General features: G+C 36.0%; 1 protein-coding gene across 5 annotated transcripts in view; it reads left to right on the top strand.

Annotated features, from left to right (window-relative positions):
- Nucleotides 1-17,064, top strand: part of NFAT5 (nuclear factor of activated T-cells 5, tonicity-responsive) — a 125,098-nt gene that overhangs the window by 74,307 nt on the left and 33,727 nt on the right. For all 5 annotated transcript variants that reach the window (XM_006878649.1, XM_006878650.1, XM_006878652.1 and 2 more), the window contains 2 exons: nucleotides 7,276-7,410; nucleotides 7,506-7,558. In XM_006878649.1, coding sequence (XP_006878711.1) covers nucleotides 7,276-7,410; nucleotides 7,506-7,558 — 188 coding nt within the window. The remainder of the gene's footprint in view (nucleotides 1-7,275; nucleotides 7,411-7,505; nucleotides 7,559-17,064) is intronic.

Raw genomic sequence — 17,064 nt, 5'->3', positions numbered from 1 at the left:
TTTGAACATTTCTTCATGTGCTTGTTGGCCATCTGAATGTCTTCTTTGGTGAAGTGTCTGTTCATATCCTGTGCCCATTTTTCGATTGTATTATTTACCTTTATCTTGTTGTGGTGCCTCAAGTATTTTATAAATTTTAGGTATAAGCCCCTTTTCTGACATGTCATTAGCAAACACTTTTTCCCAGTCTGTGGCTTTCCTTTTTATCCTGTTGGAGAAGTTTCTGGATGCGAGTAGGGATTTGATCCTTAGAATGTCCCATTCATCTATTTTATCTTCTCCTGGTTGTAAATATTTTAAAAATTTATAAAGTACTCCTAGTGTATTCAGGTCAGGATGTGAAAGAGATAATTTGTAAATAGTGTATTGAATTGTAAAGCTTTTGCATTTGTGCTGTACCACTTTTAAATTTGCAGAATTTTTTTATATGCCCAACTTGAATATTAGTTGGAGAGAATCCAGCTTTAATGGGACATATATAGTTTTCTTTTGCATGATATACTACATTTAGCACTAGAATTGTGCACTGGTGGTCTGTTGTCAAGAAGCTGGGCTATAATGCTGAAGACATTTGGTTTGAATCCACCAGTTGCTCCATGGGAGAGGGATGGGCATTGTCCTCCCATGTGATTAACTGCTTCTGAAAAACCCTTTGGAGGGTCAGTTCTGGATCTTCTCTGACCCAGCAGCACACAACATCATCATAACCATTTTCTCAAGGCCAGAGCCTGGAAGATATTGGCCAAATATGACCATAGACAGCTAAAGATGTTGGAAAATGGAAAAATTTGAAGGACATAAGAGTTTCTGAAAAATTTCATCTGTAATTACAGTTTTAAAATTATTATAATTTATGATGATAATATGTCTACACTGTAAAAAAAGTATCGAAAATAGATCTTCATGAGATCAGTCAATGCATTTTAGCAATTAATGAAATTGCTCAGAAGACTTATTTTTAGAAAACCATTGCCCCTTACTGGAGGACTGCAGTGGTGACTACAGTAGTTAATAATCAAAGTAATTATGTGGCTTTTTATGCCAAAAGGATAACAGCATACGCAAAGAAGGATCTCCTGCCCTTCCCCAAACTGAAGACAAAACAAAAACATTAGTTAAAAGACCAAGATGGAAATCCTGATGGGCATCCACAACCCACCCCCCTCCCCCCCGCCCCACACACACAAAAGATTTGTATGTCTCCCAACTATTGGAGGCTTAAGACTGTGAGCCTTCAGAGGCTTCCCAAGTTCCAGAAGAAGAGCATTCCTAGAGAGACAGGCTTGACCACTACACCATCAAGTTTCCTTTGACCACTGATGCCAGCCATGAAGAAGATAGACAACAACACAGTAACACATATTTCCTCGTTGTGGATGTCAAGGCTAACAAACACCAAATAAGGTCAGATAAGCTGTGAAGAAGCTCTGTGACATTTACGTGGCCAAGTTCTACACCTTCCTTGGGCCTGATGGAGAGAAGGAGGACTGTGTTCAACTTGTTCCTGATTATAATGCGTTGGATGTTGCCAACAAAATTAGAATTACCTAAATTGGGTCCAACTAGCTATGTCTAAATATAAATTTTTCTCATCAATAAAAACCCAAACAAATTTTTTTAAAAACCCATGATTATATGTTCTTATGATAAAATAGTGCCTTGTTACAAGTTTATCCTGTCATTCATGAAAATTATATGCAGTGGTTCTCAGTCCTACCTATATGTTACCTGTGAAGTAAAAAAAATTAAAAAACCCACACAATTATGCACACTTAATCAGTATCTCTAAAGGTAGGTTTTATGTTTTGTACCATTATGTCGGAACCAACTCATAGCTGACACTCCGGTGAGTTATTAGAGGCAGGTAAATTACGCAGGAAATGATTGCTCATTTTTCTCCTGATGAGAAGCTTGTGGATTTGAACCATGACATTAGATTGGCAGCACAACTCCCTACCTAACCACTAAGGTATAAGACCTCTAAAGGTAGATGTTATTCATATTTGTTTTAGAAAGCTTCATAGTTCTTTTAATGAGTAGTTACAGTATAGCAGGCTCCGGAAATAAAGATTTGAAAACTTAACCTTACAATCAAGGCTATAGTTGGTGCAAAAATAGGTTCAGTGAAACATCGGATGGAAGAACATGTCATTCGGCCTGCTTAGAGATGATAAAATATATGTTGTCCTGAATTAAGTAGAATTGCGCCCAATAAAATTAGAACTAGAAGAAGGTTATTTTAGATAGGGAAACAGTGTATAAATATACTCCATAAAAAAGACATGATTATTTGAGGGGAATTAAAAATATTTTAATGTGATTGGATTAAAAAGGCATGCATAAAAAAGTGGTAGGACTTGAGGCTAAAGAACGAGACCAGATCTCTTTTAGAAAGAGACTTCTATATTGAACGAAAGGATTTTCCTTTCATCCTGGCTACTTTAAGAAGATAGAGGCATTTAAATTTAGGCTAGAAGAGAAGAGGAAAAGCATGGAAAATGATACATTGTGAAGCAAAAGACCCAAAATCTTACTACTGAAAATAAAGTTTTTCCTCCAGTATGGGCCTCTAGTTTAAGTCTGTTTCCATTAATGTAACTTTTTTGGGCAGATTTGAGCAATTAAAATATAGTAAAAGATGAAAAGGAAGTTACTAAGAGGCATTGGTATTAGAAAAGGTGCTAGAAGGAAATAGGACTGATGTGAGAGCATCAGAGGCCAAAAGGCAATAAAAGTAGAAGAGAGGAAATAAACACATACATACTTGATATTTTATCTAGCTATATGTAGTAGAAAGAAGGCCTAGTGGCTGAGTTTTTGCTTGTGGCCTTCAAAAGAATAAAAGACCCTGCTTTTGTCTTCCAAGTAATTTTTTATTTAACAATGGCCATTTATATCTCTTGTCTGCCTTTTTATTTGTGTGTTTAAGGAGATGAAAGAATCATCATCTCCTGCACTGTTGACACTCTTAGAATTCGCCCAGATGGTACAAGTGTGTAAGCTATTTGATTCTACTATATTGTACTATATCCACACCTGTTCAGTCTGTGCTGAGCATATCATTTGAGAAGCTGAATTATATGAAAAAGAATGTGACATTAGGATTGGAGAAAGACACCTCAACAACCTGTGCAGTGCAACGGATACAACCTTGCTTGCTGGAAATAAAAACAACTTAAAACACGTGCTGCAAAAGATCAAAGACTGTAGCCTTTGGGGTAGCAGAACCCTTGAAAATTGGCTTTTCTAGCCATTGTGTTAGCCGCTGTTGTGGGGGACATGGTCTCCAGCTACCTTAATAGGGGACACATGGTCTTGTGAATCATCAACTGTGGCACCAATACAAGAGAATGCTTTCTATTCTGTGAGAGACAGAGGGACAGTTAAGACACCGTGAGAAATGGTGGTGGTGAGAAGCTGAAGAGACTTTGGCACTTCTGTGAAGACACTGTTAACAAGGTAACGAGAGGAATCCTAGAGATGGAGCCACAGTTAAAGGTTTTGCTTACTAGATGATTTGAAGAAAAGCTGACTTATAACTGCTCTTGGATGAAGTTTGCGCGATAGTTGAGGAAATCAGATGCATTTGTGCTGCTGAACTGAATGTAGACTTTGACTAATTGAGTAATTGTGCTTTGCTAATCTGATTTGAGACTGCTCGACCTTCAGAGGCTATGAGAAACGGTGTCAAGGTGTAATCATAGGAACCTTGGAGATAAGGCCACATTTAAAGGGTGTTTTTGATGGATAATTGATGTAAAAGCTGACTTGTAACTCCTCTGAGATCAAGTTCGCTGAATAATTGAGGAAATCAGAGGCTTTAGTTGTGCTGAACTGAACCTAGACTTTCACTAATTGAGGAATTGTGCCTTGTTAATCTGGCTTGGAACTGTTGCACTAAACCTAGATCTTCATTACATGACATTTTTTGCCTCTTTTCCCCCCTCTCCCCAACCTATTTCCATATAAACTCCACAACTGTGAGTACAGTGTGGGAGTCAATTTTCAATGAATATTGGTCCCAGTGATTGGTAGAAATCAGTGCCAGGAGCATGTGGGGAGGCATGTCTGATCACATAGCTATTTGTTTAGAATAGTAGACATTACTAATGTGGAAAATCTCCCTTTATGAAGCAGGTAGAAGTCAAACTAGACACACTCACACACACACACCCCCACCCCACCCCTCATCCCAGTTGAATCTGCTCCTTTTACAGCCTTCCTTATTGCTCACATCTCAACATCAAATAAAACTTCTCACTACTGGACAAAATAAACAACATTGTGATAGATGGAGATTAGATTAAAGTTGTTAACTATTTTATTATAACTGTATTCACAATCAAATCCTTGGTAGCAGTAGTTACAGAATCAAAAAATGTGGTGACTTGGGAAAATCTGCTATCGGGGACCTCTTCAAACTGCAAAGAGCAGTTACACTTTCAAGTTGAACAATGAAAGCATGATGCCTTTGAACTGTGCTGTTGGAGAAGATTACTGAATATCCCCATGGAGTGCCAAATGGACAAACAAGTCCATCTTGGAGGAAGTGCAACCAAGATGCTCCTTAGAGGCACAGATGATGAAACTTTGACAGACTTTTGGCATGTTACCTGGAGGGAACGAAAGACATCATGTTTGAACAGGAATCAGAGAAAAAGATGAAGACTATAAAATGGATCGGGCTTGAACATATCAGAGATAGTGGTGATGATGGTGCAGAATTAGGCAAGGTTCCTATCTGTTGTTCTTTGGGTCACTATGAGTTGTAGTTAAATTGATGATAGCTAGCAACATCAAATGAAGATAAAGTATAATAGAATAGTTACCATCTTTCCTTAGAAACAAATACTTAGTTTCCATTTCTCAAAATATTACCTTAAAATTAATAAGCTGGTTGAAAATTCATTTAAAAGAGTATATAACCAACGTTCCTTTTTACTTTATCAGTCAGCTGAGTCTAAATGATACCACTGTAACTTCACTTACCTACCTACTCCAAAAACAGCATCAATGGCTTATAACAAAAGCTTTACTACTTACTCACTTTGTGATATATTGCCTATGGTAGGAAGCACTTCTGCTTAAACTTGGGTTTTTTCTGAAATTTGATACTCCTTAATGAAAAAATTTATACTTTAGACAGCTATGTTTAAGTTTAATTTCAGTATAGACGCTTAAGATTTACTGAGTCTTTTTTCAGTTTATAAATAAGGATTTACTGAAACAACAGGTAATGTAATCTTTGATAATGTCCTTAACATTGACTACCCAAACTAATTTTTTACAGAGTTGAGTAATCTAGAGAGTGTTTTGGTAGAAAACTAATGTTTCTGGAATAAAATGTGTTGGAAAATCTCTATACTATATGTGTCTCTTGAATATTTATAACATACACTAGCATATCTGTATTAGAGAAATTCTTTTGTTCATTTAGCTTTGATGATTCTAGTCTTTCTCAGATTTACCTGTCTGTGGAGCCTGTTTTTTCTAAGCAATAGCTATTTAATTTTCTTATGGAAGTACTTGCATAAGTAAGTTGATATATTAATAGCAGTTTGTTCATTTATCTTGCTTCTCAGTACTTGTCAGCCTCTCTATTAATTTTACTTTTTCTAATGCTCAGTTAGAGCTGTGGTATTAGAGAAGAATATTGTATGGATTGGCAAAAGAACAAGTCCATCTTGAAGAAAATGCACCAAGGGTGATACTTAGAGACAAGGATTGTGAAACTTCATCATGCATATTTTGGGCACACAGGAATTCTTGGAAAAGGAATGTAGAAGGGGTCCGCAAAAGAGAAGATCCTCCATAAGATGGAGTGAACAGTGACAGTAGCTATGAGCTCTAATATATCAGAGATGTTGAGGATGGCACAAGATAAGTAGGGCAAGGTTTAGACCCATTGTTCTTAGGGTCACTGTGGGTCATCCTTTATTTGATGTCTCCTACAACAGCGGGATTTAAATGCACTGAAAAACAGTGCGTTTAATATTTTAACCTCAGAGAATTTTAATTCAGGGAGAATTAGAACTTCTTCCAATGGGATGAGTTACTCTGAATTGAATTCAGTCTGTGTATTTTCACATGTTCCTTTGGTATGGTGCCTGTGACGCTTGTGTCTAGATCCTTAAGATTGCCCTCAGTACCACCAGATGGCACTCATCATTTCATAAATATTATAATAGTTGACATTTTTAAGATTAAAACTTAAAACAAATCTTAATTTTTACATTTAATTTTTAAAAATACTACAAAGACAAAAATATAACCGAATCTTAATTTTTACATTTAATTTTTAAAAATACTACAAAGACAAAAATATAACCGAATTTTTTTCATAACATTCATGTCATGGAAAAACAAAGAAGATATAATCATACTTTTAGAAAATTAATGCTCATTTTCTTTGTTTGCATGTTGTGCAAATTTTTTTCCCCCAGTAACATGTAAAAAGAAAATTGGCAAGGTGGTACTTTAAAAATACTTCATGAATAAAAAATACTTGAAGGAGTCATTTGGCAAACAAATATGAAAACAAAAAACCTCCAGTTAAGTTAATGAGGATTTGTAATGACAAATGGAGAATGGTGTGCATTATTTACATAAGATACCAGAGAAGGATATGACATTTAAACCTCGTCTCATAAATTTATTTTAAAAATATGTTTGTGGGGTTTTTTCAACATATGGGTTATTTATACATTAATGTCTTTTGACTTTCCTAGTAAACTTCACTAACTAATTCTTCCATAAGATGAGGAAGAAGGAAAAAACAGAATTTGCACAGGGAGTAGGAACTCTGGTAACCTAGTGATAAGAACCTGCACTGCAATCCTGAAGGCATGTCATTCAAATCCCCCTGAGCAGATCCAGGGTAGGGGAGATGGGCAGTCTCCTCCTGTGTGATTTACTGTTTTCTGAAAACCTCTTGAAAGGTCACCTGTGAGTCTGTTCCCACTAAATGGTACATGAAAAAGCTTATACATCAGGAAAGAATAATGGAAATCAGAATTAGAGGGAAGTGTGGAAAGTCTGATTACATTGTACTTAATATAATTACCATCATCAAGTGTATATGAATGGTTAAGTGGAAAAAATAGATAATTTTTTTCTGTCATCTGATGAAGTGGAAGATCAGTTGCAAAAATAAAGGCAGTTAAATGCGATGATCATCAAAGACATTTTATAGTTCTAGTTAATTAAAAATTAATATTCTATAAGAAATATAAGTTTCTTGGTTCTCTCTAACTGAATGCTTATGTATACCTACAGCTCAGCCAGCAGGAGTACCGGAAATTTTAAAGAAAAGTTTGCATAGTTGTTCAGTTAAAGGAGAAGAGGAGGTGTTTTTAATTGGCAAGAACTTTCTGAAAGGAACAAAGGTTATTTTCCAGGAAAATGTGTCTGGTAAGTAGGCATAAAATTGGTATATAGTTTGTTTGATATGTTTCATAAGTCATTGTTTTTATAAGTTGAGTAAGTCACTGTTTTATTTCAATCAGATGAAAACTCTTGGAAGTCTGAAGCTGAAATCGACATGGAATTATTTCATCAGGTATAATTTAAATTTTGTAATTTGCTTTCTGAGAAATTTGATTTTGTTCTGAATTTCCCTTGATACAGGGTTACAAAGCACATTAAATTTTTTTCAACCATTGATACCCATTTTGTTCAATAATAATTATCAAACCCAAAATATAATTGTACCTTCTCCATTTTGTCTCTTTAATTCTAATTTCCATTAACCCTTCTGTACACCTCGTATCTTCCCTTTTTTATAGCAGTATTGTACTAATCATCCCTGTTTTGGATATTACTTTCTGTTTTCGCCTATCTTAATATGTGCCTTTGATCTGTTTACTGACTTTTCCCTTCCTTCCTACCCCTAGTTCCCATCCAGGAATGATTCTACTACCTATAAGTAAACTTTTCCTCAGCTTTTTATAACAGTAATTTTATATTTAGCCTTTTGTAACTTAATTCAGTTAGCATAATGTTCTCTTGATTCATCCATGTTAATGCAGCATTTTGTGAATTCTTTTCACTGTTGCATAGAACTTAGTTGTTAGAGTGTACCAATTCATTCATCCACTGATTAACAATTGAGTTGTTTTCTGTTTTTTTTCTGTTGTAAATAATGCAGCATTGAACATGTGTGTCCCTTCATGTGTTTGATCGTAACTGATACATAGCTAGTATTGATATTGTGAGATCAAATCGTGCTTCCGGTCCCCGCTCTCCCCAAACTGTTACTCATAGTGTTTGCATCATTTTACTGTCCTACAAGCAGTATATCAAAGTTGCTATCTTTCTACCCGCCCACCACTTCATTGTTTGCTATGTTTTTGAACTTAGAAGGTTTTGCTGAAGTAAGATAATATCTCATTGTTGTTTTGATTTGCATCTTTCTAATAGCTAGTCATCATGAGCTTTTCTTCATGTGCATATTGGCCTTCTGAATGTCTTTGCGGAAATGCTTTTTGATTTCTTCTGTCCATTTTCTAATTAGATTGACTTTTTCTTGCTGAAGTACGGCATTTTCTAGAAATATTAGAGATTGTATATCCTTTGGTAATTTTGTCATTTGCTTATCATTTTACACTTTTGGAAGAAGTCTTTTAGTGAATATATTTAATTTTTAGAAGGTCTCTATCTTCAGTTATATTATTTAATCTATTTATGCCATAAATTAGGACTTTTAAGTTGCCCAAGGAACTCCAGTGGCCTAAGGTAAACAGTTGCACTGCTAACCCAAAATCAAGATTGTTTGAAACCACTATTCCATGGGAGAAACATGAACAGTGTTCTCTCATGCAGTTTATAGCTCCTCAGAACTTGTATAAGGTCAAAGAGAACTCTGGTACAAAAATTATCACCCCTGGACTGATAGATGAAGAAGAGATTAAAAGTATCAGTGACTTTGTTTTAACCTGCGTTAATTAATACATATGATATCCACAGTCAGGAGATCAGGAGACGTATTGCACTGGAAATGCCTGCAGTCAGAGAACTCTCCAAATAATGGAGGAGTAATGATGTTAGTTTGAGGATTAAGGTGCTTCTGATTCAGACCATGGCCTTTTCTATTACTTACTGTGCTGCTGAGAGCTCGACAAAGACCAAGGATGACAGAAGAATTGATGCCTTTGAATTGTGATGTTGGAGAAGAGTACTGAATATCCTGTAGACTACTACAAGGATAAGAAGGTATCTCTTGGAAAAGTTGCAGCCAGAATGCTCCTTGGAGGCAAGGATGGTGAAGCTTCATCTCACATAACTTTGGACATGTTGCTAGAAGAAGCTATTCTTTGGAGACATACATCATGCTTGGAAAGGTGGGGCACAGCTAAGGAGAAGAAGACTTTCGATCAGGTGAATTGATACTGTGACTACATAATTAGGTTCACGTATGTCAGAGATTATGCATTTGGCACCAGATAGGACAGGATTCACATCTATTGAGAACTGAATTGGAATTTCATTATATCTGTAGATAGCTTTTGCCATTTTAACAAGGTTAAGTCTTTAAATCTATGAGCATGCTGTATTCTTCCATACTTGCAGGTGTTTTCGGATTTCTTGTCATTTTCTTTGCATTGATCTTTTCTATCTCTTGTTAGATTTCTAAATATATCATCTTTTGGGTGACTGTTGTAAATTATATTATTTTCCTTATTCACTTTTCAGAGTTCTCTGCTACATAATCAGATTTATTTTTTGTGAGTTGCTACTGTGCTGCATCATTCAATTCCATTCAGGAATTTTCTTACTGTGTGTCTTTAGGATTTTCTATATATTGGTTCATTTTATCTACAAATAGACAATTTTTCTCCTTGTTTGTCAATTTTAAGCATCTTTTAGTTACTTTTTCTTGCCATATTGCACTGGTTAAGGCATGTCTTAGAGAGCTCTGGTTGCTTAATAGTTAGGAGTTACACTGCCAGCCCAAATGCACAGTTTGAAATCACTGAACAGTGCTCTGCTGCGCACTGGAGAAAGATGAGAAGTCTCTTCCCTTGGAATTAATTGCCTGTGAAAACCTGCTGGAGGATCAGCTATGAGTCAGTTCCTGCTTGATGGTACAAAACTACAACAAGAATACTTCCAGTACAATGAATACAATAATGAGTAAGAATAGCGAAAAGGTTGTCCTTGTCTTGTACTCACTCATTTTGTATGTTGTTGTAATTATGTGCCATCAAGTCACCTGTGACTCATAGTGTACAACAGCCATGAACCCTGCTCTATCCTGTGCCAGTCTTATTGTCTCTGATACACCTACCTCCACAGTCACTGAATCAGTTCATCTCATCAAGGGTCTTTCTCTCTTTCACTGACCCTCCATGATGTCCCTCTCCAAGGATTGATTCCACCTTGCAACATATCCAGAGTATGTCAGATGAAGCTTCAGAATCCTTGGCCATCAAGGAGCATCCTGGCTTTACCCTCTCCAAGATGATCTTGTTTGTTCTCTTAACAGTCCATGGTATATTCAGTACTCTTCTCCAGCACCATACCTCAAGGATTTTGTATATACATTTTTAATTAGGTGGAAGAAGTCACCTTTTCCCCTGTTTATGAGGAACAAGTGTTGAATTTTGTCAAATGTCTTTTCTGATTAATATGATCATTTTGTTTGGTGAATTTTGCTTTATTGTTTTGTTTTTTAAAATGTGCTAGATTACATGGATTGATTTTTCTTAGTGTTGACCCATCCTTGCATACCTGTTATGAATCCCATTTGATCATGATGAATTTTTTTTTTTTAATAAAATGTTGGGATTTTATTGGCTAGGACATTTTTTTGGTGTTTTTGCCCCCACTTCTGAACTCTCAGTTCTGTTCCATTCATGTTTATTTAGTATTGTATTGGCAAGGTTTGGTAGAGAATTTTTGTATCTGTGTTCATTAAGGATATTGGTCTGTAATGTCCTTTTGCCTGGCTTTGGTTTTCACTTGGCTTAGATCTTGAGATTATGCTTGCTTCAACGACTGAATTCCAATGGAGCTCTGGTGGCCTAGAGGCAAGAAGCTGCGCTGCAATCCCAGAGGAATGCGGTTCTAAATACCTAGTGCTCTACTGGAGAAGAAGGGGCAATCTCCTCCTGTACCAGTTAGATCCAATTTGATGGTGTGTACACACACACACACACACACACACACACACACACACACACACACACACACATGAATTCCAGAGTCTGCCATCTTTTTTTATATTCTAAAATATTTTGAGTAGAATTGGAATCTTTTAGAATTTTTTCAGTATAGTTCTTTTTGTTGTGATGGTAATGTACATTTGAGTAGAAGCTGACTTGTAGCTGATAGTCCAGTGGGTTTTCTGAGGCTGTAAATTGCATAGGAGATTGACCATCGTTTTTCTGTGGAGCAGCTGGTAGATTTGAACCACGTACCTTAGTGTTGGTAGTGCAATTCCTTGTCACTAAGCCAGTAATATATATTACTATATATTTTTCATTCACTTGGTTCCTTTGTGACATTACCCATTTTATTTCTTACTTGTGATATTGGCATCATCTCTTTCTTTGTTCAGTTTGCTAGCGGCTAGTTGATTTTATTAATCCTTTCAAAGATTCACCTTCTGATCTTGGGTGATCCTTTCTGTTTTCTTTTCCCTGTTTCATTTCTTCTTTTTATTATTTCTTTTGTAGACAAACAGTAGGCTTTGCTTAGTCTTTTAATTATTGGAGATGTTGGGCTAAGGTGTTTTGAACTTTGTGTTTTGATGTGTGCATGTATTGCTAGAAATTGACTCTCAGTACTACTTTTGCTGTAAAAAGGTTTCATTTCATATGTTGTGATTTCATTCTTACCTGTTTGAAGAAAACTTTTCTATTTCTCTGTTACCCAGTATTATTCAAGCAGGTGTTATTTTATTTACATGTACTTCAATTGATTTCCCTTGATCTTTCTGTTGTTGATTTCTAATTTTATAGCAGTGTGATCTGATAAGATGTAATTCTATACTTTTGTGTTTTTGTTTGTTTTTCCCCCTCATTTACTGACACTTGCTTTGTGACCAACATTATTATCAGTTCTAGAGAATATTCTATGTGACGAAGACTAGAAGACTGTATATTATGCTCTAGCTGGTGTTGTGGTGGTGGTTATGTGTACCTTTGAGTCAGCTATGATTCATAGCGACTATGAACAACGATAACAATCCCATGAATGGCTCTGAACTCTGCCCTATTGTTAGGGAACCGATCTTACTTACCATGTCTGGCATATCTGATCCCATTACCAGAGTCATAGTGGCATGGTCTATATATGTCTGTAGAATCCCATTGACGTATTGTATTTTTTAGTTCTACTGCATCTTTGTTGAGTTTCTTTATTTGTTATGTCCTTTACTGCAAGTGTCTATTGAAATTTCCTACCATTGTTTTGGATTTGCCTCTTTCTCTTCAGATCTGTTAACGTATTATCTTGTAGCTCTGTCATTGGATGTGTAGATATAGTTATGTCCTATTGTTGGTTGACTCTGATTGTTATATAATGCTCTTTCTTATCTCTTAGGCTAAATTTTGTCTGGAAGTCTATTTTGTAGAGATTAATATTGCTGTTCCATGCTTTGTTTTCGTTGCCATATGATACATTTTCTCACCCTTTGATTTTTAGTCTATTTTTGTCATTGTATTTAAGGTGTTTTTGCATGTGTATTTTGATGAGACATGTTTGGTTTTGTGTTTGTGGGGTTTTGTAAAGAAACTTTTTTTAACCATTTTCTTCTCTTTTTCTCTTGATTCATACATTTAATCTTTTCACATTCTGTATAATTATTGTAATGTTAACTCAGCCTTTTTTCTTTTTCCCCATTTTCTTTTGGGGAGAATGTTTATTGGGTTTTTTTGGAGATTACTCTGGTACTACTTTATCCCAGTTTTAAACCATTTTGCTTTATCTTAAAATCTCCTTGACTTCCTCTCCCTTAGAAGTTCGTTAGCCATGTTTCTTTTTGTGTCATTGTTGTTATTTGCCTTGAAGTCGGAATTGTCTCATGTCTTTTTCTCCAGTGGGTTTTCAGAGATATAATTGCATGGTAGGAGATTGTCCATCTCTCTACTGCAGAACAGCTGGTATATTCAAACTGGGTATCTTTGGGTTGGCTGTATAACTCCTTACCATTAAGTCACCAAAGCTCCCTTTTATATTGTATTTATCCTCACTTATGTAATTATACTTCTGACTCCTTGTGTATAGTTTTATTATATTTACTGTATTTTACTGTATTTTTTTGTCACATCCGTTTCTGAATGATATTGGCATGTATGTTAATTTTGAGTTGTTATTGGTTCTCAGTCCTTCAAACGTCCTTTAGTATTTTATCTAAGGTTGATCTAGTTTTCGCACATTCTTTTCTTTTTATCTGGAAATGTCATAATTTCATCATTTGAGAGACAATATAATATTTGTCATCTAATTCTCTTCTCTGTGTGACTTAGAGTTTAGTGCAATACAGTGTAGTCTTAGTAATTTTCATTTGTAGGTAGTTCTTTGTTTTTCCTGAGCTGCTTTCAGTATTCTTTCTTTGTCTAAAATTTTGGAAAATTTAACCATAGTGTATATTGGTGTTTTTCTTTTGGAGTTTAATCTGAGTTTGGTCAGTTTCTTAAATGCATGTTTTCTCCTTTTTTATAATTATGAAATTTTCATCCAGCAAATCTTCAATGATTTCCTTTGCGGTTTATTTGTAGAGGGAGTCTTTCCTGTTCTAGAGTGCTAATTACATGTTAAATGATTGCTCTTGCTGTTGTCACATGTAATTCTTAGACTTTCTTCATTATGTTTTCTTCTTTTTTATGAATATTTGTAAAATGAGCAAGGGCCACATGGGGAAGGCTACATCTGACCTTGATCAACTTTACAGGGGGCAACCACCATCCTAGTCCAGAGCATCAGTATAACACAAAAAGAATTCATATAAAGTCAGACATCTTCTCTGTGATCCCATATCTCTTTCTTTTTATTAATTTCAATGAACATTTACAAAGATTTTGGATTTCCATTCATTCATTGTTGCACTTTTCTCCCCGCTCAGCCCACCACCATCCTGAGTTCGCTCTTCTCCTTGTAAAGCAAAAGAAAAACTCCTTCAATGGTATACAATCCCCCCACACCCCCATCCCGAGTATACTCCACTCTGCAACCCTCATTCTGAATTCTTATGATAATCATAATGCCCTAAAATATATTACTTTCAAACTGTTCCCTCCCTCACCGGCTTCAATGCAGTATACATAATTTATCCAGTTTTTCTCAGTCTTACTCCCACCCTGATGTCAGCCTCATTCTACAACAGTGGCACCATATAGGATTTGTCCCTTTGTGACTGAGATATTTCACTCAGCATCATGTCCTCCAGGGTCACCCATTTTGAATAATATTACATGAGTTCCTTGTTTTTCAATGCAGCATAGTATTCCATTGTGTGAATATACCACAGCGTCTCTGTCCATTCATTTGTTGATGGGCACTTAAGTTGTTTCCAACTCCTTGCTATTGTGAACAAAGCCGTGATAAACATGGGTGTGCATATATCTGCTTGGGTGTCAGTTATGGTCTCTTTGGGGTATATTCCCAGTAGTGGAATTGCTGGGTCAAATGGTATCTCTATTTGCAACTTTTGAGAAAGCACCACTCTGCATTCCACAGTGGTTGCACCATTTTATACTCCCACCAACAGTGAATAAGGGTTCCAGTCTTTCCACAACCTCACCAGCATTTGTTGCTTGCTGTTCTGTTACAGTTTGCTAGTCTTACTGGGGTGAGATAATATCTCATAGTTGTCTTGATTTGCATCTCTCTTAGAGCTAGGGACTTCAAACATTTCTTCATGTGCTTGTTGGCCATCTGAATGTCTTCTTTGGTGAAGTGTCTGTGCCCATTTTTCGATTGTATTATTTACCTTTATCTTGTTGTGGTGCTCAAGTATTTTATAAATTCTCGATGTAAGTCCCTTATCTGACATGTCGTTACCAGACAATCTTTCCCAGTCTGTGGCTTCCCTTTTTACCCTGTTGGAGAAGTTTTTGGATGTGCATAGGGATTTGATTCTTAGAAGGTCCTGTCCTATTCATCTAATTTATCTTCTCCTAGTTATAGATTTTTCAGGATACTTGGAAGACTGTTTATGTTGTGGAATAGGACTACTAAAGTTCTTCCAAGCTTTTCTTTAATGAAGTTTATAGTCCTTGGTTTTAGTCCTAGGTCCATGATCCACCTTGAGTTGGTTTTTGTGTATGGAATGAGGTGTGAATCTTGCTTAAGTCTTCTGCAGATAGTTTTCCAATTCTGCCAATACCATTTGTTTAAAAGGCTATCATTTCCCCACCTAACTGATTTCATCTCCTTGTAAAAAATCAGTTGACCATAAATAGATGGGCTGATTTCCGGGTTCTCAATTCTATACCATTGATCTATGTGTCTGTCATTGTACCAGTACCATGCTGTCTTAACTACCACATCAAGTGTAGTAGGATTTTAAATCAGGGAGTGAGATGCCTCCCTACTTTTTTTCTATTTTTAAGGAGTGCTTTGGTTGTTCGGGACTTCTTTTCATTCCAAATGAAGCTGCAGATTGCCTTTTCCATCTCATTGAAGAATGGGATTGGTATTTGTATTGGGATTGCATTGAATGTGTAAATTGTCTTTGGTGGTATTGCCATTTTCACAAAATTGAGTCTTCCTATCCATGAGCAAGGGATATTCTTCCACTTCTCTAGGTCTCTTTTTGTTTCTTGTAGTAATGTTTTCTAATTTTCTTCAAGTAGATCCTTTGTGCTCCCATATTTCTTTCTACTCATCTCAACTCCAGTGTTACTACTTTGGTGTGTTCAAAATCTGATGTGATATCTCAAAAAACTGAACTATATTTGGAAGTCAAAAGGTTATAATTCAGAGTGTTAACAGAATATAGTCAAGACAGCTCCAAAATGTGCGCTCATGCACCTCAGCTTTGAGCTTTGCAGTTTTCCTAGGTTCTCACTCCTGCCAATATTGGCTTCCCAACGTACCCCAAAGTCATCTCACGTCCTGTCTCTACTTTGGCCATGGCTATTGCTGCCTCAAACTGTGTCCTACATTGCACTGGGTTGGAGGAACTCTCTCTTCTCTGGTTGGGAAAGATTCCTTCCTCTTCTCGTGGAGAAACATTTCATCTGTGCAACTAAAGGCATTCAATTTATTGGCAAGACTAGCCAGTCCTCTGGTAGATTATTGAGACTTTCTGATTATTGATCTCCTTGTAGAATAGTAGATAGCCATTCCCTTTGTGGATAAGCCAACATACCCCATTGGCATAGTCCTGCCCATCCACATAGTTCACTCACTGATGCTAGAATCATAATGGTTCTCTATAACACATTAATGTTGAAGGATTTGTCTTCCACTTCACTAAGCCTATGTTCCATTTCTTCACCTCTGTTCTTTGTGCATTATCTCTTCCTAACATTTTAGTGGCTTTTGTTGGGAGTTTTTGTTTGTTTGTTTAAATTTGCTCTTACTCTACTTGTAATTTTCCATTTATTTTATCTGCATGGTCTTGGTTTTTGTTTATTTGTGGTTTTATTTTTTGTTTTTCATTTTTCTAGAGTTTTATCTGTATTTTCCTGTATTTTGTCTGATTTCATCAGACATTTTCTCTGTTCAGTGAAGACATTTACCTGTCCTTCCCCTGAATTCCTTTTTAGAAAGTTACAGTGGCATTTCTTCTAAAAGATTTTTTTTTCTGGTTATTTTTTGTTCCATTTTGTCCCTTTTTTGATGGTTGTAAAGTTGTCTATTACTTCTTAAGAATTTTGGTGGTAGTTTCTTTTTGTTTTGTTTTGATATATCTGTTTGAGCTGTGTGAGTTTGTTAAGACCTTAGCTAATTTGATAATTCTTAATGTTTCACCTTCTTTCTTGTAGTGTATGTAATTCTCTGGTTGCTGTTTGTGTAGAGCAGTTTAGAGTATACTGGGTTGATTTTGATTGCAGTATTGTCATCAGTCAGGAGTAAGAGTTGACCTTTAGTCTTACCTGCTAGATAAAGTTACAT

This window comes from Elephantulus edwardii, unplaced genomic scaffold, assembly GCF_000299155.1.
Source record: "Elephantulus edwardii isolate Elephantulus edwardi_28Jun2011 unplaced genomic scaffold, EleEdw1.0 scaffold00001, whole genome shotgun sequence".
NCBI lineage: Eukaryota > Metazoa > Chordata > Mammalia > Macroscelidea > Macroscelididae > Elephantulus > Elephantulus edwardii.
This window is presented reverse-complemented; position numbering and strand designations above follow the sequence as displayed.